This window comes from Protomyctophum bolini (assembly GCF_963924005.1).
Source record: "Protomyctophum bolini genome assembly, chromosome: 20".
NCBI classification, from domain to species: Eukaryota; Metazoa; Chordata; class Actinopteri; order Myctophiformes; family Myctophidae; genus Protomyctophum; species Protomyctophum bolini.
This window is the reverse complement of record NC_137881.1, coordinates 30993290-31014940: the sequence shown is the minus strand read 5'-3', so window position 1 is coordinate 31014940 and position 21651 is coordinate 30993290. Positions and strand designations below refer to the sequence as shown.

At 40.2% G+C, this 21651-nt stretch overlaps 2 protein-coding genes across 2 annotated transcripts in view; both read right to left on the bottom strand.

Moving 5' to 3' along the window:
* Window positions 1-7838: 7838 nt before the first annotated feature.
* On the bottom strand, window positions 7839-11542 carry LOC308335325 (C1q-related factor-like; the record flags this gene model as incomplete). The annotated part of the gene is made up of 3 exons (XM_080792343.1): window positions 11238-11542; window positions 10296-10406; window positions 7839-8143 (listed from the first exon to the last, which is right to left on the bottom strand). Exons 1-3 carry the CDS (start codon window positions 11473-11475, stop codon window positions 7839-7841), a joined length of 654 nt encoding a protein of 217 aa, XP_080648469.1. The 5' UTR covers window positions 11476-11542.
* A 2404-nt stretch (window positions 11543-13946) lies between these two features.
* The window catches only part of pea15 (proliferation and apoptosis adaptor protein 15), a 57420-nt gene continuing 49715 nt past the window's right edge, over window positions 13947-21651 (bottom strand). Inside the window, 2 exon segments of the mRNA XM_080792958.1 lie at window positions 13947-19827; window positions 19878-21139. Coding sequence (XP_080649084.1) covers window positions 21075-21139 — 65 coding nt within the window. The 3' untranslated portion in view covers window positions 13947-19827; window positions 19878-21074.

Below are 21651 nucleotides of genomic sequence, written 5' to 3'. Positions count from 1 at the left end.
AAAATCAGAATCCCTCCACCACCCCCCTTTTATATATTTATTTTCGCTTTTATGATGAATTCCTGTTCTGTTCTTTGTCTATATAGAAGTGTCTATTTGTACGTCTCTAAATGTTTTGATGAATTGAACATGGTGGACCCTCTTGTAAACAAGTGTAATGCTTAATTGGGTCGTCCACTCACAGTTAACAGTCTTTGTATTGAGTTTGTGCTTGAAATGTACTGTAATTCTACAAACTGTTAATAAATATTTCAATCAATTAATCAAAGTGCTACGGGCTAAGATGGAGTCTGAAGAGGTGGCTTTTCTGTCTTGTTGTGTTTTCGGTCTTCATCAACAGCTGTTGAGGTTATTGTGAAATGGCGTTGTCCCAGTGACAACTATAGGGTCAGTGTGACTCTTAAAAGCAAACTTCAACCATTTTGTTTTTGCAGAACAAGATAAGCTAAAGTCATTCAACCTCGATTGAGGCATTGTGCCACAGTTCCTATACCAAACAGCTCCCAGAATTAACTGTGGTAAATAAAAGTAGCCTGCTGCAGAGACACTCTGGAATTTAGGTTGAAGTTGGCACAGTTGATCTATAGGGGTGAAACAATTCATCATAATAATAATAATAAAATAATAAAACAGAAAATGAATCTGATGTAATTTTAAGTGTGTTGGTGAAGCTTGTCTTTTGTTCCCCAAAATGAAGTTGTGATTTTTTTCTGATGGGTAAATATGTGAAAGTATGAAAAAAAAATCGACAGATGAATCAGTGATGAAAATAAATGATAGTTAAGGGCAACACTAAAATGACCTTTTAACCTGATTTTGTCGTCTAAAACGGTGATGAAAGATCACAGCTTATTTTGTAAAATCGGCATCATGAAGGCCTACCAAAAGAAATAAAAAGATTTCAACAAATCTTCAACTGTAGATTTAGTCGACTATAATCTTATGATATTTACTCGACTAAAACTAGACTAAAACCTTTCAATTGACTTAAATATAATAAAATTGTATTCAAAATTTGCTGTCAAAATCAACATCGCCTTTTACCTTCACTGTAGACGTTGCCAACATTGGCGAAGACTTTTTTAAAGATGAGAACGGTGTCGGCTGGGTGTGGCACACTGTCTCCCAACGCACTGGTAGGGTTAACGGCACTAAAGAGAGCTGTTTAGAGAGAGAAAACATTCACCTCAGTATGTTTTACTTCAACAAAACGAAATGTTCTGTTCAAATATGTTTTTTTTATAGATTATGTATATCTTTGCCATGAATGTGCATTGTGCAGATATACCGTGCATGTGCAAAAATAATAACCTGTGTACTAAAGCTATTAATGCACAGCAGCCATTAATAGCTCTTAATTCCTACTTCCGGGCAAGGTATATGAAAAAGAAGGTATAAGTAAGGACACCAATGTCATTTTCACTGATGAGAGCCCACTCAGCCCAGTGACAAGCTCGTAAACAAACACTTGTTCTGAATGACTGTGACCTTTGTAAAGAGAAAACAGAAGACGTGTAACACATTAGGCTATATGTCTGCTGTGTTGCTTTTCGATGTGTAAACTGTGTAATTTTATAGAGGTATAGTTCTGGTCAAACACTGCTATACCAGTGGGTCTCAAAGTGTCCTTGAAAGCCTATAGTTCATATTTATTTTGTCTAGCCTGCAGTAGTTGTAGGCTAGAGGCACTTCCACGTTGGCCACAGATGCGGGGCGTGGTTATAAGCACTACCCGTGTAGGATTTAGAATGTTGTGTCCTTGTGTGGGATGCAAATGTAACTTTGAGAGTGTAAAAATGGAAACTTAATAACTAGTATCATCGGTAACACATGTAAGTACACAAGTAAGTCGGAAGAGGCCCATGCCCAGCCAGAAGTAGGAAGAGTTATTTCCAAAATGGCATATGTACATTAGCAGATTCTAAATTAGCAGGGAGGTTACAGTCTGTAACTCTGACAGTATACAAATGGACCGGTTATTTCCCCCCCTATCCAATATAAAGAAAAATCACACCCGTGTGAAGTGAGTGGTCTCTGTTTCAAAAGTCTGTATGATCCGGTCGGGAGCGGATGATATTGTTACGTCATGTTGTAGTCATTGTTTTGTAGTCATCAGGCAGGAAAAAGCAAACTGAAATGGTGCCCAGGATAATATTTTGCTACTACTCCTTCATGAAAACAAAAACAAATCATAACTAAGCTTCTGCCTGATGAAATAGAAAATGAATGGATGAAATGTCCATCTTCATACCAGTTTTGATATGCATTATTTGCACATGAGAAGAATCGTAAAAACAACTTCAAACGCTATGTAAATTATCTGTATTTAAACTGTATGCTGTATAAGTATTGTTTTGTACCATTTTATAAAACTACATACGGTACATATTCTTTGGTGGCATTTGATCTGTTGTATTCTGGATTGTACTAAGCTTAGTTTAGCCTATACAGTAGTATAGGTTTAACAAGAACATCTTGCTCAAGAAGCCACGTGTACTGTACCTCTTGGCTTCACGTCCTTCAGCTTGGCTTCCAGAGTCTCCACTTTGTTCATCGTGGTGAAAAACTCTTGCAGATTCTCACGGATAGACTTTGACCACGCCGCAGTTTTGTCGCCGGGCTCCCCTGGGGTTTCTATTGCGCCCTGCACTCCCACCAGTGCTAGTCCACAAGACAGCAACGCAATTTGATAAATGGGAATACTCATCTTAATTCTGGGCCGAATTGAAGACCATTTGATCAGTTGGGCTGGGGATTTATATACACAAGCTCTCTTCTATAGTTCTGAGTTGGTGAATATTTAGTCAACAGTGCAGCTTGTTGTTGACTCCTCCTGATTTCTCCTCTCCGGGCCGATCAATAACTCTTATCTCTGCTGTAATACTGCAGCTGTTCTGATCCAGGGATGGTTTTAGTCCTGCGTTATTTAGCCCATGCAAGACATGCAGGCAGATTCTATAAAATGCTTCTAAATCAGTAGTTCTCAAACCTTTCCGTGCCATGCAGGAGAACCCCAAAATACCTCCCCATCTGAAAATGTTTTGTGCCAGGGGACCCATGCAGGCTCATCTCCAGGGTGGAATGACTGAGGAGGCAGTTGAAAATGGCAAGGAGTCACACATCACCCATGTGGCGAATTGAAGTGAAACTTGATTCAGAGGATCATTGGGCATTTCAATATATCAAATGTACAAATCCTAGTATGTGTCATCTGTGTCCCCATGACATAATACAGCTTACCATTCATTAAAGCCTTAGAACACAATGATTTGTACCTCAGGGTGAAATAAAAAAATCATGTTTATTCATGTTTATTCGGCTTCAGTTACATAACAAAAAAAAACATCGCATGGATGCACCTGGGACGTATCCTCAGTGATGTATCCAGAGGTCAACGGGGTTTCGGGTCTCTCAACATCATACCCCTCACTCAGGCGACCCAGCCGGGAGTGATCAAGTCCCGACTTACGTCCCAGTAGCTACCCTCAATCAGTCCCACTAGGGCAAAACCAGGGGCACACAATCCGTTGGAACTACTCCAGAACTACTCTGCCAGGGCTGGGAGGTACACTTCTGGCGCATGGAGGGACTACTAGGCTCTGTGGGTTGTCTCCTGTCCGGGCCCCTCCTACGTCTCACCAGGTCCACTCCTGCTCTCACCAGGCTCAGGAGCTGTGCGTTGCACCAGAGACCCAGCACCAGACAGTTCATTCAGGAGTGGTGGGCAAGGGTTCCGCAGGGTCATGGTGCTGCGGTTCCACTTGTTGCTTGCATGGCCCTCCCAAAGGCCTCACAGAGGGTTGTTGGGCTTCCTCCTCACAGAGGACGCAGGCAAATACTACATGTGTCCTCCGATTACAAATAGTAATCAAATTCAAACTAAATCTAAATTGTATTTATTATATAATTGTTATTATATAGTATAGTTATAATGTTTAGCATCAAATGTTATTAATTGTGATAAATGTCTTTGAATTTTGAAATCAATGTTTGTCCATAACTTGACTGTCCCCTCCTGTCCAAAACATAGCGCATGTGTCAGGGTGGAAATCCGTTGATGGAGCTCATAGCTGAAGTTCAGGGGCAGGACCACACCTCCAACGCAGCTACCTCCACCTCGATCAAGCCACCCCCATTCGGGTCACCTCCACACACACAGTGTATATAAAAGCCCATCCAACCCACGGTTCTCCCATTGTTCTCGCTTTCGTCATCCCTCCCCCCCACACGAATTCTCATCCTATACTCCCTCTAACACAGGGGTGCCCACACTTTTTAGACTTGAGAGCTACTTTCAAAATTACCAGCTCAACCAGATCTACCCACCGAAAACATTATTATCCCATTGCTGAAAATAGTTACATTATAGACAAACACACTTGGAATGGGAAATAGAGGGGGAAAATGTAATTGGTAGTTGTTTTTTTTTGTATGTAGCTTTGTAATGCTATACTGATGTTTGTGCGATACATCACTCTTGTGTTGTACACCAAGTATTGCATTGTGGGTTTGAGCTGGCAGGCGCATGTGAAGTCACCTATTTAAATTATATATTTTTAGGGGCTTGTCATGTGGTCTACCCTGCACAGCCTGTGTGATCTACTGGTAGATCACGATCTACCTTCTGGGCACCCCTGCTCTAACATCTCCTTTAACCCATTTTGTTCCTGTTCGCAGATGACTCAGCACTGCTGCCTGGTCTCGGACAGGAACGAACTGCAGGTTGAAAAGGCCCTCAGCTCTGAACTCGGTAGAATCTGCACCTGGCTCGCTGATAACAAACTATCTTTACACCTGGGAAAAACTGAATAAATTATTTTTGGATCAAATAGTAATCTCATTTTTTTCACAGTTTTGTTTATTCAAGATTTCAGGGTATACAGTAAATCAGATAATATAACAATATATGTGACACACCCATACGGGACATACCAAAAAGATAACATGTTATACTGCTCTAAACTGTGAAATCAATAGCCGACTAAAATGTTTAATTAAAATTGATTGATTGATTGATTGAATAGTTTATTAGACAGAAATGTGAAAACAGCAACAGAGTACAGTCAAACACTTAGGCCCTATGCAATCAATTCACATCATAGCATTCCCGAGCTGATGTGTTTTGAACCTGTTACATGTATACTGTTCTTATTGGTTTAACTCTTATTTTACTTGTTTTCTAATAAAATTGTCTTTTTCTCATGTCCCCCCCCCCCGGCCACCACACATGTAAAGCGTCTTTGGGTATTAGAAAAGCGCTATATAAGTCCCAGGTATTATTATTAATATTATTATTATATGACATGAAGAATAACAACAAAATGCAATATCATCGCAGGTAAAAAGAAGACACTGTATATGTACAGAGGGGGTGATATATATATATTCTCCCTTGGGCCTGCTGAAAAGTGGACTTTTTCAGGCCTGTTTTCGAAGATGCAAGTGCAAAGAAATAAGACTCAATATACCGCAAGCATTTTGTCAGCAAAAGTAAAGGTGTTTGGTTGCTATAGATGCTTAGCTGTACTTGTAACATGATCTAAAATGGCTCTTATATAATCCTTATAGAGCTATGCCTGTACCCTATAGACATTGTAATAATAGACAATTGTAATAATATTACCACCAGTACTCCACTGTACTGTAATATTGTACTGATTCCTGATTTTCTTTTTTAATACATTTAACTACAACAAAAGTCATATCATTTGGGATTTCCTGAACAGAGTGTGGTCTCCTTGGCTTATGTTTAGCAGCTAAATGCCCAAGTGGCACTTGGTTAGTTTCTTTTAGAAGCTTGCTTTGCTAGATGACAGTTGTTTTTCTCAGCTTACTGCCTGAAAAAACAAACAAACAGCCAAAATAAAAGATCAGGAAACAATGGGTTATAGGTCTTTAATTTCCCTGAAATGTTAATCTAACAACTGTCAAAAGGATTCAAATATGTTTATTTCAACATTTGTCCACCGAGCTCTCATTTGACTTCAACCACATTCAATCGGCACATCAATATGTTGTGCAAACAGCTTCAAAAACATTCAAATGATTTCAAAAGAATACATTCTCAGCTTATCGAGTGAGACTACTGGAAGACGTGAAAATATGAAAAACAAAACGCACCAAAAGTGAAATGTGAAATGTTTTTTACAATGTCCTTTATGTCTAAAGAGGAATTGATTTGTTACAATGCAAAATGTGCCTGTATGCTGGGTTGAAAGATTGTATGTTATTTCTTGATGCTTTTATATGATGCTATACTAACGTACAATGAGTAGAGAGAGAGAAAAACATGTTTAGGTGAGATAAAGTAGAACATATGCTGCAGTATAGTGGAATAGGCTGTTGCATTAGAAGAGAGGAGATAAATGAAGGCTAAATTTGTATTATAATTTCAACCAGGACTTTGACAATGTCTACACAAAAAACAAGAAGAGTAAACACAAGAAGAGAGAAAAACAAACAATCTTTTTAAAATATTATTTTAACTTGACAGGGTCCATTCACGTTAGGCCATTTAACAACAGGGAGGACTTTACTGCGTATGCTGCTTATCATTTCAGAAATCATGCACAAATACGCACTTTGCAGCTGTAACCCAGGACATTCATATTGCTTCCAACAGTGGGCTGAGACATTGTGAAATACTTACTTTGTGTTGCACGGTTGAAGTTCAAATCTAAATTGTCATGACAATATAGTTCTCTATCTTTTTTTAAATGTAAGACGTCAAACATTGATTATTTTATGAGCAATAAGGGGTATAGGACTATAGATAGGCTACATTTTAAATGTCATCCTATACTATGCCCTTCGCACACTGTCTAGACAGTGATTCATTTGTTTGTTTATTTTATGTATTCTTAGTTTTTAAACAGTGTCTCAAATAAACAAATCGATACAAAATGTACTTAAAGGGACACTTCACCCTTTTTGCAAAAAAAGATATGTTAATGACGTTTAGAAGCTTTAGATCACTTTCCTGGGGGTCTTTATGTGTGTAATATGTGGTTTTAGCTATTTTAGATTGTAGCAGTGAGCCTGTTGTCTCTGATGTCATGGACACTGGGCTCACTTCCTTCCTGGACTACATGTTGTCTCAGTAAGACAGCTTTCCCCCCTATCCACAAGGAGGAGCAGTGCACCAAAGAATTATGGGAATTGTAGTCCAGGAAGGTAGTGAGACCAGTGTCCATGACATCAGAGACAACAGGCTCACTGCTACAATCTAAAATATCTAAAACCACATATTACACACATAAATACCCCCAGGAAAGTGATCTAAAGCTTCTAAACGTCATTAACATATACTTTTTTGCAAAAAGGGTGAAGTGTCCCTTTAAAGTACAAAAGTATTGGTATCCAAATGTACATAAAGTGTAGAATATATAAATGTAGTGGAGTAAAAGTACAATATTTGGATCTGAGATGCAGTGGAATAGAAGTAAAAGTACTGGAAATTGGAAAGTAAAGTACAAATATACTTGAGTACAGTAGCCTACTTAAAAAATGTAGGGCACTTAGTTGCTTTCCACCACTGCATGGTGCTATTTGGAAAATAATCTTGTGCAAAGTTACATTCTGGGACCTTAACCTTAATTATTTGTTTACATGTCATCTATTTGTGTTAACCTTTTTTTGCTTAGAATGATTATGAAAAACTTGAATTATATGTTTATATCGGAAAGGTATTTTTTAAGTAAGGCTTGCGGGGAAAAAAGACAGAATGTTCTGTGTTGTTTGAAATGGAGCTTGAAAAATAGAAATCTTCTTTTATTTTCTACTGTACGCCTGATGCAATGATTAATATGTCGTGTCCATGCAGAGTCCACGTCCAAGTCTTAATCATACTCGGGGACGTGAGGCTGTAGTAAGAAGCCGGTGAAGGTGTTGACATAATCCTCGTCCTTGACGCACATCTCTCGCTTCATGACCACCGTCACCCGGTCGCCCGCGACCAGGTCCAGGATCACGGCGTTGCCGGCGCTGTCGCCGTAGTCGCCCCCGGCCACCTGCTCGACGCTCTTCACCTTCGCGTCGCCGTTGAGGCGAAGCTCGAGGCCGGTGAGGGGGCCGAACTTCCGGTTCATCGTGTGAAAGAAGAACGTGAAGTAGTACAGGCCCGGCGTGTCCACCAAGAAGATGCCTGCATGTCGACGATGAACACGTTGTTAATAAGGTCTATTCATATACTCTACTTGGGGGTATAGATACTGAAGAAAGTGAAAAAAAAAAATCTAAATTGTAGCCTACTTATAAGTACAGTATTCGAGCACATGATACTTAGTTACTTTCCACCTGTGTCTGTATCGTAGTCAGAGCCAATGAAATGACCTGTGTCTGTATCGCGGTCAGAGCCAATTAAATGACCTGTGTCTGTATCGCGGTCAGAGCCAATTAAATGACCTGTGTCTGTATCGCGGTCAGAGCCAATTAAATGACCTGTGTCTGTATCGCGGTCAGAGCCAATGAAATTACCTGTCTCTGTATCGTAGTCAGAGCCAATGAAATTACCTGTCTCTGTATCGTAGTCAGAGCCAATGAAATTACCTGTGTCTGTATCGTAGTCAAGAGCCAATGAAATTACCTGTGTCTGTATCGCAGTCAGAGCCAATGAAATGACCTGTGTCTGTATCGCAGTCAGAGCCAATGAAATGACCTGTGTCTGTATCGTAGTCAAGAGCCAATGAAATTACCTGTGTCTGTATCGTAGTCAGAGCCAATGAAATTACCTGTGTCTGTATCGCAGTCAGAGCCAATGAAATTACCTGTGTCTGTATCGTAGTCAGAGCCAATGAAATGACCTGTGTCTGTATCGTAGTCAAGAGCCAATGAAATTACCTGTGTCTGTATCGTAGTCAGAGCCAATGAAATTACCTGTGTCTGTATCGTAGTCAAGAGCCAATGAAATTACCTGTCTCTGTATCGTAGTCAAGAGCCAATGAAATTACCTGTGTCTGTATCGCGGTCAGAGCCAAAGAAATGACCTGTGTCTGTATCGTAGTCAGAGCCAATGAAATTACCTGTGTCTGTATCGTAGTCAAGAGCCAATGAAATGACCTGTGTCTGTATCGTAGTCAGAGCCAATGAAATTACCTGTGTCTGTATCGCAGTCAGAGCCAATGAAATGACCTGTGTCTGTAGCGTAGTCAGAGCCAATGAAATGACCTGTGTCTGTAGCGTAGTCAGAGCCAATGAAATGACCTGTGTCTGTATCGCAGTCAGAGCCAATGAAATGACCTGTGTCTGTATCGTAGTCAAGAGCCAATGAAATTACCTGTGTCTGTATCGTAGTCAAGAGCCAATGAAATTACCTGTGTCTGTATCGTAGTCAGAGCCAATGAAATGACCTGTGTCTGTATCGTAGTCAAGAGCCAATGAAATTACCTGTGTCTGTATCGCAGTCAGAGCCAATGAAATGACCTGTGTCTGTATCGTAGTCAGAGCCAATGAAATGACCTGTGTCTGTATCGTAGTCAGAGCCAATTAAATGACCTGTGTCTGTATCGCGGTCAGAGCCAATGAAATTACCTGTGTCTGTATCGTAGTCAAGAGCCAATGAAATTACCTGTGTCTGTATCGCGGTCAGAGCCAATTAAATGACCTGTGTCTGTATCGCAGTCAGAGCCAATGAAATTACCTGTGTCTGTATCGCAGTCAGAGCCAATGAAATGACCTGTGTCTGTATCGCGGTCAGAGCCAATGAAATGACCTGTGTCTGTATCGCGGTCAGAGCCAATGAAATTACCTGTGTCTGTATCGCAGTCAAGAGCCAATGAAATTACCTGTGTCTGTATCGCAGTCAAGAGCCAATGAAATGACCTGTGTCTGTATCGCGGTCAGAGCCAATGAAATGACCTGTGTCTGTATCGCAGTCAAGAGCCAATGAAATTACCTGTGTCTGTATCGTAGTCAAGAGCCAATGAAATTACCTGTGTCTGTATCGTAGTCAAGAGCCAATGAAATGACCTGTGTCTGTATCGTAGTCAGAGCCAATTAAATGACCTGTGTCTGTATCGTAGTCAAGAGCCAATGAAATTACCTGTGTCTGTATCGTAGTCAAGAGCTAATGAAATGACCTGTGTTTTGTATCGTAGTCAAGAGCCAATGAAATTACCTGTTTCTGTATCGCAGTCAGAGCCAATGAAATGACCTGTGTCTGTATCGCAGTCAGAACCAATGAAATGACCTGTGTCTGTATCGCAGTCAAGAGCCAATGAAATTACCTGTGTCTGTATCGCAGTCAGAACCAATGAAATGACCTGTGTCTGTATCGCGGTCAGAGCCAATGAAATTACCTGTGTCTGTATCGTAGTCAGAGCCAATGTTGGTGAAAACGGTCTTGTACTGGAGCGTGGCATCATTATCGCCGGCTATGGTAGGCGTAGGGTCGGTCACGCTGAATGCAACTGTTGAGAAAGTAAACATTCACGTCACGTTGCTTTCGCGAAATGAAAAATGTTCATTTTAAATAATGTTAAACACAATCATGGTGATATCTCTTTGCCATGGTGTATTGAAAAAGTGTGGATAAAATGTTACATTGTAACATAACGCGCCACTGTGAATATATTGCATATATATATTTTGTTAATTAATCGCACTTCTTTGCAACGTGTTCTAATTGCATTTCCACTACTTCGTACCACTTTACACATACTATAGTAACACAATGCTTGCAAGGAGAATGCCAGAATAATAAGTATACCCTATACTCCTTGGGTATACTTATTATTGTGGCATTCTCCGACGTCTTGACAAGACGTTAGACAAGACGTCTCTGTAACGACGGGTCCAAAACTGTTACTTTTCGAGGTTTCAAATTTAAAAAATAGCAAAAGTGTAGCACATCGACAAGCTCGGAAACCCTGTCACGGATCAGCACATTTTGATGCTTTTGCGTGAGACGCATGTAGTATATGATCATCTAACCCATTCTGACCGGGAACCCATTTTGGTGTTGGCATCATGTTATGCTTTAGCTATTGAAAAATAGCAGATCTACAAGCTCATCTACGAGCTTGTAGGTCTGCTATTTTTGAAAAATCTAAGAACGACTGACATTTTTTTAAATCTGATCTCAGGTCAGAATGGGTTCATCAGACCAGTGTGTGTCCTATAGTGGAAACCTCGTATGAATCTGATCTCAGGTCAGAATGGGTTCTAATATGAATATGGAGATGAGAGGTTTCTGCCTGACAGCAACAAAAAGACCATCAGATCTGGTTTGAAACAACAACCTCTTGGCTTGCTCAAGTTCTCCACGAGTTCTTCCAGATTTCGCACTCTTTCCGTCAGTCTGAAATACTCGTCCAGCAATTGGCCGATGTTAAGCTTCCACGCCGCGTTTCTGTCCAATATTTGTTGTTCGGTTAACGGTGTATCGTCCGGGTCTGGGTCTGGCTGCTGGCCTAAGCCTCCGGGCACCAAAGTTAGTCCACAGGCCAGCAACACGACGAGATAAAATGAAGGGTTCATCTTGCAATTTGGATCGAAGATATAATTTGATCAGTTTCTGGGGATCCGTATAGAAGCTCTCTGTTGCTCTTTTATATCAAGTATATACAATCTGCCTCCCTGCAGATTGTTGTTGACTCCCCCTGAATTATACTGAGGATCAATAGAGGCTTAGCCGCAGCCTGCTGTTTGACTTCTGTGTCATGTCAGATTGTACCAATCACTCTTATCTGTCATTGGACATGATTGTGGACCGCTTGTTTGTGGCAGTATAGGACACTTTGGAAGGCAAAGAATGATACAAAAAAGCATGCCTTAAAGTCTAAAAAAAAAGAAGTCTTAAAAATGCAACAATACATAATACTGCAGGCACATGTGTTTGTGTTGTCGTTAAGGATTCTGTATTGATTTTGATGTAACAATGTGTGTGTGTGTGTGTGTGTGTGTGTGTGTGTGTGTGTGTGTGTGTGTGCGTGCGTGCATACTTGTGAATTGTCACAAATATATTTAATATTTCAGGGCTTATGCCTGCATTTCTATACAGTATTATCTTGTACTGTCTTCTATAAGATATTACCTGTGGTGTAAAGTCATAAATTTACTCAAGTACTGTATACATTTTGGCCTTTTGAAAATAGCCGATCTACAAGCCCACAATGCGTCGCAATGCGACACATTGTGAGCTTGTATATCTGCTATTTTCTAAAGATTATTTTAGACATTTTTCACATTAGAACTTGTGAAACAGGACATGCTACATAATGAGTACTTTAAGTACATGTTGATGGACTTTTTTACTACGGTAGGCTACATTCATAATAGGGAATTTATATTACAGATTATTGCAGTATTGATACTTTTACTTAAGTAAAACATGTGAGCACGTTTTCCATCATTGCCATTAAATTACGGGGAAAAAAACAAAACGTTAGAATATAAGAGGTTGAAAAATGCCTTCTAAATCCTAAGAGTTTATAGAATCTAAAATGACACAGACGCTTTCCTGGTTTTAATGGGTTATATACACATCTCATCAATAGTTTGCCTGCAGCATAAGCATGCATGATTGTAGTGTGGCTCATGGACAGAAACAAGATCACCCCAGGCAACTCGCGTATAGGTTAGCAAATATACTTTAATATATAATATAATATTTTTATATTCATTTTAGCACAATGACAAAATGGCATCATTTCAGTTTGGTCTCATTTAAATCATGACCCCCCCCCCCCCCCCCCCCCCGGCCCACCCCCACAAAAAAGCCACGTCTGGATTTATTTAACGATACACATCTCAATACCATGTTCTGTTGCAGTTGCTGTAAAGTAATTCTTGATTTTTTTAATTCTAATCCGGTCAATGGAAAAACAGCATCAAGTCCATGGCATCCAGAGGATTACATTGTGTAAGTTAAATGTAAAAGTGGGCTTACTGATGACACTCTTTGCTATATGTATTATTGTTAAAGAGAGTGCACCCCCACCCCACCCTCTTTCTCTCTTTTATCGCAGACAATGTGATTAGATCAAAAACTATTTGAACGTGTGCACTGCATTTGTCAACGTTATACTAGTGTTCATTTACTGGTGCACCTCTTAAGGGTTTACATTGATGAATGCATGGTACAACATAACAGCATATAGCACAACCAAACTCGTTTCCCGGAATACCGTGCAAAGTCGTAACAATGTTTGCAAACGGACACAAAGACTAGGCTACAGTCAGAGAAATAGAGAGAAAACGCGGACCCACTAACTGACCCTTAAGGCAGTGAAACACATGCAATCTGGGCATGGGGCGATCATGTGAGGCAACATATTGCCTAAAGAGTGTCTGTGGTCATGTTGCTTTCAAACATGTGGTTGCCGAGAGCTATTTGAAAAGATGTTTCACTCTGTACTTTGTAGCCTATTGCTGTTACCCATATACCCAAAGAAAACTGCAGTATGTCCACCGTTACGCATATTCATCTAAATAAAACGGCTGGGAATTAAGGTCCTGAAACCTTCTGTGGAAATCCCTCTTTAATCTACAAGGCTCTTTTGTGGTAAATTAAATTGTCGAATGGCTATACATAATACTAGAATAATCCTAAAACCAAAGCACGGGAATGTTTCTTTTTCTTCTTCTTCTTCTTTAAAATTCACGCTGAAACTTTGCTAAAACTCACAGTGACATTAAAGCACATCACTTCAGTAACGATTATCAGATTAACCAGACTTGCGCACTCAAAACACGATACTTCAAAATGGCCGCTATAGTCTACTACTGCAAAGGACAAAACCAAAAGAAAAATGAAACAAAACCAAAAATAAATCTGCACTTTAGTAAATGATCAACTTGGCCGAAACGGTCTTGAGAACATCTGAAATAGGAATTATTTAATACACATATCTTACAATGTGATGATCTTCAATGTCAACCCTCCCTCCAACCCCACTCAGCAGTTTGCAAGTGCCCCCCCCACCGTAGTGAAAGCCTGATATTTCGTACATAAAATGTAAACTTTAATTGTCAAAAGGAAAAGAAAACAATTTCACATTTTGCCATAGCTCCAGGGGGTGCAGTGATTATGGTTAATAAGCATAATTATGCTCAGTTTTAAAATATAATTAACATTCCATCACTCACTCTTTGCCCTATGGGTAAAAAGGGGGAACCGTGGCAAAGGTGCAAAATCAGAAGCCCACATGCCTGAAAACGTCACACATTCCAGCATCCTCACGACCATCCAACTTCACAAAATCCAAAACACGTTTTTCATTAACAACCCAAAACCTCCAAGTTGTATACAGCATGTTGTGCAAGACCTGCCACATTCAAAACGACAGACACAGCGAGTGCGACGCATCGTTCCCTGCCATGTTGAGAGACCATTATTCCCCCAAAATGGCTACAACTCCCAAAGGCCAAGATGCGTAAAACACAGTCGACTTCCCATGGTCACATCTCTAATTTAACGTTTTAAAAACTATGCTGTTCCTTCACGATTCTTGACTATCTTTTTTTCCCCACTACACTAGTCAACACTCATAGCAGTTATTGTATACTTTGCCATACGGCCGAAAACATCCGACCTACCGTTCGATACAATTAAGCTCACACCCGCCACGCGACATATGTGACACTATTGTATGACAAACATACCGCGGGCTTTACTTTTCTCTCTCTCTCTCCTCCCTCTCTTTCTCTCTATCCGTGCCCTCCCAAAACTCAACTCAACACCGATTATATGTTTAGCGATATAGCTTGATAAAGGGAAAAAAAACAAATGTCTGCTAATAGGCAAGCCAGCTGTTGCCAATTTGTATGTGTCTGATCGGTGGATTCTGTGACCACTGCTATCACATGTTGACAATGACATGTCAGCTGAGCTAAAGAGTAAAGTATAATAGAAAAACACAAGAAACGTATACTCTTATGGTATAAGCAGCGATACCACAACATGAATAATACATTCTCCTATGTGTTGTTTTTCTTCTTTAAGTTTAAGTCATTGTCCCAAGCCGAGACTTGAAAAAATACATATACTGTATGAATGCAAAGGAAATTGCAGGAATTATATATCGTCGCTGTTGGGCAGAAAATGTATGCCCTGTTTTATACTTACTTATACTTTGACAGTATACTGTCAGGATGCAACGCTTTGTGAGCTCGTTAGTGTATCTACAATGAGTTTGTATAAGTCTGTTTTCTGCCCGACAGCAATGATATAACAATTTATCCATGGTCATTGTTGGTATCAACTTCAAATTTGATATAAGCTACGCATTTCAGATCATTCCCACAATTTGTTTCCAGTTAGTAAACATATAGTCAGGATAGATAAAAAAACAAAACAAAGAAATAATAATATATAGGCATGGAATAAATTAAAGTTACAAAAAAAACAAAACAAACCAATGATATATTCACATTACATTATGTACAACATAACCGGTAAATTGACAGAAAAAGAAATAAGCTACAGTCTTATAAGGGAAAACTCAAGAAGACACACTACTAGAATCTAAACTGTAACGAACCATGCTGTGTAGACTATAACAATATACATTGTATGCCCTTTCTTTCTTTCTTTTTTCTTTTTTTACTTTATGCTCTTCTATATATCTTTCTTGAGTATACTGAGATAATAATCATAAATATAAAGTTTTAGTAGTTTTATATCTTTGCAGCATTTACTAAGTTCATATGTACTCAGTACATGGATATCCAAATTTGACATCATTTGCGACTGATATGTTCATATATTATGTGCTGATGGCCACAGGAAAAGCCAAGCAATGCTAATGTTTTTATGTTGTTCATGACTTTTTTTTTTTACTCGTCCAAATTGCTAAACATACTGCGTTGTAGGTTAAAACCTTTGACAGAGCAAACACTGAAAAACACACATCCTTGTAGCACTAAAGTCAGACAGGTTGTGCCACGGATAGTGTCTGTCGATGAAAGAATAATGATCAAAACAAGTAGAAATAAAAACAATAGATGTGTTAGGGTTTACAGCAATGGTAGATACTCCACAAACTGATGCTGCAACTGTATACACAACAACAAAAAGGCCAAACTTTGGTCCCCCAAGAAAATATTCACATTTTATGTGAATATTTTGAGACACGCGGCGGAATAAATGTAAGTAGCTTTTATTAGATTTTTTGTTTATTTTGCCTCTTGTTTTTCAACCCTATTGTCAGACCTCCCACGCCGCCACTAATGAGATTAGCAACTGAGACTCGGAAACGATCCAAAATTGGAACAAAAATAATAATAAAGAACATCACTTGGTCACAATTCACATGTTGACATTCAAGAAGCACTTGAAATTAAAAAGAAGAAAAAAAAAAAAAATAACTGCACACTCACGTACAATACATAAGACGTATACGAAATGACTTTCAACTTTCGGGTTGACAGAACCATTTTGCACCCATTTAAAAAGGAAAACGGCGAGCACTGTGTATAGCAGGCCATATGGGCCGATTCAGCATTTAAAGTCAACGCGCGAATCCTCCGGGAAACGTTAGAAGGCCATTATTACCCACAGGTCATAGCAGTAAGTATAGCCACCCTATACCTCTTGAACGACGTCTATATAATCGACGACGTAATTAGACTCAAGGGTTGCGTGTAATATCGCTCACCGCTTCGCGTTTAAGGGTCTGGCCGGGCGAGGGAGTATTATAATTCCATCACTACAACACTGAAGAACCGAAAGATTTAAGTGTCCGAGATGAAATTGAAGAGTCTGGCTCCAAAATGATACAGAATACACCGGGTTGAAATGTGTTGTTTGAGGTCTGGGTCAGGTTATTAATGAGATTATTATTTATCCTAAAGATCTTAACCCATTCTGACCTGAGATCAGATTCATACGAGGTTTCCACTGGACACACACTGGTCTGATGAACCCATTCTGACCTGAGATCAGATTCTAAAAATGTCAGTCGTTCTTCGAATTTTTCAAAAATAACAGACCTACAAGCTCATAGCGCGCCACTCGGTGGCGCGATATGAGCTTGTAGATCTGCTATTTTTCAATAGGTAAAGCATAACATGATGCCAACACCAAAATGGGTGCCCGGTCAGAATGGGTTAATAATACTTAATAGTAACCATGTTTAGATGCAGTAATGATCCGTATCTTCAAAGCCTTAAATGCAATGTACTTCGGGTAAGGATGTACAGTATTGGCGTTTTGGACATAAATCCTTTCATTTTCACTCAGAATACAACTGATTGGTCCAACACCACTTTAAGACACCGACAAAAAAACACGAGGGCTGAAAAAGGTTATGCCCTGAACCAAATCAAATGAGACCATAACAATCTGAAGGTCTATACCGAGATTGGCGAGATAATCTAAACCTGCGTTTCTTGAGCGATATGTTTTTTTGGGAACTGGGTCGGTTTGCCACCTTCTCCACAGGGAATGTCGTGTCGATCTAGTGTACTGGTGCTGCCCGCGACTTCATGTGGAAGGTCAACCTTTTGGGTCGGGCATAACCAGCCTCTGAACCACTTGTTCTAGGTAGAAGAGTCAACATATTTACATGCCCAACCATGTCCAGACTGCATATGCATAGGATACACAACTCAATCCACAACACCACGATATATATACGGCGAGCAATAAAACAAAACAAAAAAAGAGAGAGAGAGAGAGAGATCACTGCAACCTGTGATCGAAATTAAAAGTCTTCTGGTCATTGGCACTGGGATTAGGGTGGAGGAGGGAGGGCACAGGTGTGGTGTACTAGACATGCGGACAGCGGAGGGAGGGAGATGTGTTCACATTAACGGAGTTCAAATGATTGCTAAAATAGATTTATTTTGTTATTGTTTTTCTTTTTTCTTTTCGTTTTTGATCCGACAGTATTAACGGACACAAACATGAGAAGGTGCCATTAAATTATCACCGTTTTAGAAGAAGCAGAATTACATTACTTTGCATTCTGCACACGACACGCCAAAGGTGCGTTCGGAAATTCGCACTGAGCGCACCGGGTGTGTCCTCTTGTCGTTTGTTTATTCAGAGCATTCGGTGCGTTGTGGTTCAAAAATCTAGTGCGCCCCTAGTGATTATTTGTGTCGGGTTGCAATGGCAGACGCACACACAGCCCTCGCTCGCAGTTGGGTTCAGATTGAACAGGATATGCGTTTGATAAGGCTTTGCCGTGGGGGGGTGAAAGTAGACACAGTGTTTTCACTTAAACCACTTACGCCCCTAGTATGGTTGAGCGGAGTCCCTCTGGGCTCTGTGCTAGTGTATTTAAACATTTATGTTATTGTGCAGGGGAGAGATTTTGCTGAGAATAGCCCGTCGACAAGCATATACAGATCTATCTATCTGTATTCTTGTCTATTTTCCGGGGGAAAGCTTTAACCCACAATATGGACGCCGGGACTCGGGCTGAAGTGGTTAATTAAGTGCTCGTTTCAACAGTCTTGCCAGCTAGTGTGTTGGTTGGTGTATCGTGGCTGTGACGGTTCAAAATGCACCTGTATGCACAGGGCATAAGAGTCTCTTTTCTAGTAAATATGAACGGCTGAAGTGGGTGTTATGAGCCCCACACACACACACACACACACACACACACACACACACACTACTTTATGTATATTAAAGGTTATCTTGTGTATGGTCACTTATTTTCTGTCCTTGGTTGAAGCCTTAGTCCCACCCCCTTTTTCAGTTTTCTATAGTCGTCGATAGCATTGGGTGTGTTTAGTGTTTGTGTCTTTAATCAGCCACTTGTACACATTTTTCTAAAACTCAGTCAAATAAAAATAAAAGAAGTGTGGTATACTTTCATAGATATGGTCTTGCATGTTCTGATATAATATAGTCCAGAGTAGTAGGCCTACATGGACATACACTCTTTTCTATTGACATTTTTCAACGCCTGTCGACATAATTTTGATGATATTGATAGCACACGTACTGTCACCAATGTGTTGATATTAACTCGCGCTGCATCAAAAATGACTGTTAAGTACATTGTCTCGTAGACCCAAATTGCATTAATTTTAAGAGCAGTGGAAATTGTCTCATGTCAGGTCAAGGTCAAATTGGATTAGAATACGTCTTAAATTACATTAGCCATTCTATGCTTTATTACAGTTTCTAAATGAAAACCCAAGCTGGCGAGAGTAAGCCGAAATGGGTTGCAAATTGCAGGCCAGAGTGTTCTCTATGTGGAACATATTGGTAAATATATTATTCTGTGAATATTCTTTTAAATATTATATTATATATTTACATCTCTGGCATAGTAGTATAGTAGAATTGTATCTTGTTTTTTTTTTCTTTACTGGTCCACAGGACACCCCTCCACCTAAAAAAATAAACAATAAATCTATGCAGTCTGGGTCGTCCTTACATTGACAGTGGCCTTTCACTGTAAGCATAGAAATACTGATACGCAATTCCATAGTCAAAAGGCAAGTAGTGGCTAGTCCTATGAAAATCTTAAATGTATTTATTTATTTGTTGCTTGGAATTGTGGTTTCTTGACTTTTATCTGAACAAAGCATAGTTTGCGCTTCAGTTATATGACGGGCAAAAATAGCAGATTTACAAGCTCACAAAGCATGTTGTGTGAGCTTGTAAATCGTCTAGTTTACGGCACGCGACACCATCGTGCGAGGATTTATACCGCCCGTCACCTTCTTAAACTAATGGCCTAGGTCATTTTTTTTCAAGTTTTTCAGGACAAAAAAGAAAAAGGATCCAAAACAAAACTATATGATATTTTACCAAAAAACGTTTATAACAATTTATGACTATCAAAAATAACACTGTCTGCCAGTTATGTAACTTAAGAGGACTAAATAGGATTAGACAGCCTGACTTAGGCCAATTTACCTAACTTACTCCTGATTTAGGCTTTTCTTTTCTTTTTTTTTTGCTTAAATCACAAAACCATGTGACTTGGGACAAAAAACGAAATAAAGAGGCAGGATCAGCATGATCCTTTTCAATTAGGACTTTGAGGAGCTGACTTTTAGGCCAATAATGTTCCTCAAAAAAGGACTTAGGCCATTAGTCTAAGCAGATGACGATACATGGGTCTCATAAGTGTAAAGGGATAGAGACATCGGGCCCTATCTTGCCTTTTACTATTTTGAAAATCATTTGTTAAAATAGTTCAAACAGCCGATCTATACATTGACATGAGCTTGCATATTGGCTAGTTGAAAAATTGGAAAAAAAGATAAGTAAAACAAAAAGCCAAAAAGCGTTATAAAGGGTATAAGGCGAGATGGGGCCCGTAAGCTAACTGTGACAGTTCTTCAGTGGTTTAACAGTGCATATAACCGCTGAGTCTTTCTAACAGATGGTTGGTCAGAAGTAACTTGATGTGTTGCATGGTCAGCACACAGACACTCACACGTCACACACATACTCACACACACGTACACGCACAAACTCTCGCAAATTATGCCGACACTTTCACACCACGATGCACTCGAGTAAACGCAACATTATACAAGTCCCAACATCGCTTGCAGACTGCAGATTTACCATACTAAAATAAGACTACAAATGATGACCATGACCACAACATTGCAGATTATTATACCCTTCTACAAAAATGCTCCTGTTTGTGAAACTGAACCATATAGCTTTTGAGAACAAGAAGAGGCTTTCTCCTCCTTCTTTCTCTCTCACTCATCTGTCCATTTTCCCAGGTCTTCCACTTGGTTTTCTTCCCGGCAGCTCTCTCTCTCTCTCTCTCTCTCTCTCTCCGCTATACCCTTTCTCTAGGAGCTGAGGTCGATGATGAAAATATCACTTGCGATCCGATTAGATCGTTCTTTTTTCTTTTCTTATTTTTTTTTGGAGGGCGGTACGTGGCCTGTTGTGGCACGGTGGTGCCGTGCGGGCGGCGGGCGGCGGAGAGGATTGGCGAGGAACTGGCGAGGGGGTGTGGCCCGGCGGTGATGATGAGGAAGGCGGGGCTGAGATGTTCGGCGGGTGGGTGGGTGGGTTGGTTTATTCGTCGGTCATTCTGTCGGTTAGTTGGTTGGTTGGAGTGTCAGGGGTGGTGGTGGTGGTGGTGCTGCTGTGAGGGGGTCACACAAAGTGCAAAGGTTGGGGACCTTGCGCGCGCGGGACCTCACACTTTTTTAGGGGGAGGGGCCAACTTGATGATCTCATCTTCGGAGGGCTGACGGATGATGTCTGAGGAAGAGAGAGAGAGAGAGAGAGAGAGTCCATGAGTGAAATTTACTTGTTGAGGCCAGACGACTACAAGCACAGACGACTCAGACTTCTGACGACTCGCTACCCTGCTCCGCTACATACTAGTGGAGTGTAGTGAGAGTACAGAAATGTTGTACTTAAAGGTATTTGAGTAAATGTAGTAAATGTTACTTTACACCAGTAGTTTTCGACCAGTGGTCCTTGGGGGGGTTCCAGGTGGTGCCCATCAGCTATAATGATTTGAGTTGAGTCTAAATGTCATCAAATGGCGGTCCGTATAGATCGCACGCCGAGTAGATAATGGACCTCGATTGATATGAAAAAAGGTCGATATAAACCACTGCTTTACGCCACGGCACATCATCATCATCATCACACACCAGATCAGTGGCCTTGTGGTTAGAGTGTCCGCCCCTGGGACTGGGAGGCTGGGGTTCGATCCCCGGCCGGGTCATATACCAAAGACTCTGAAAAATGGGACCCAGTGCCTC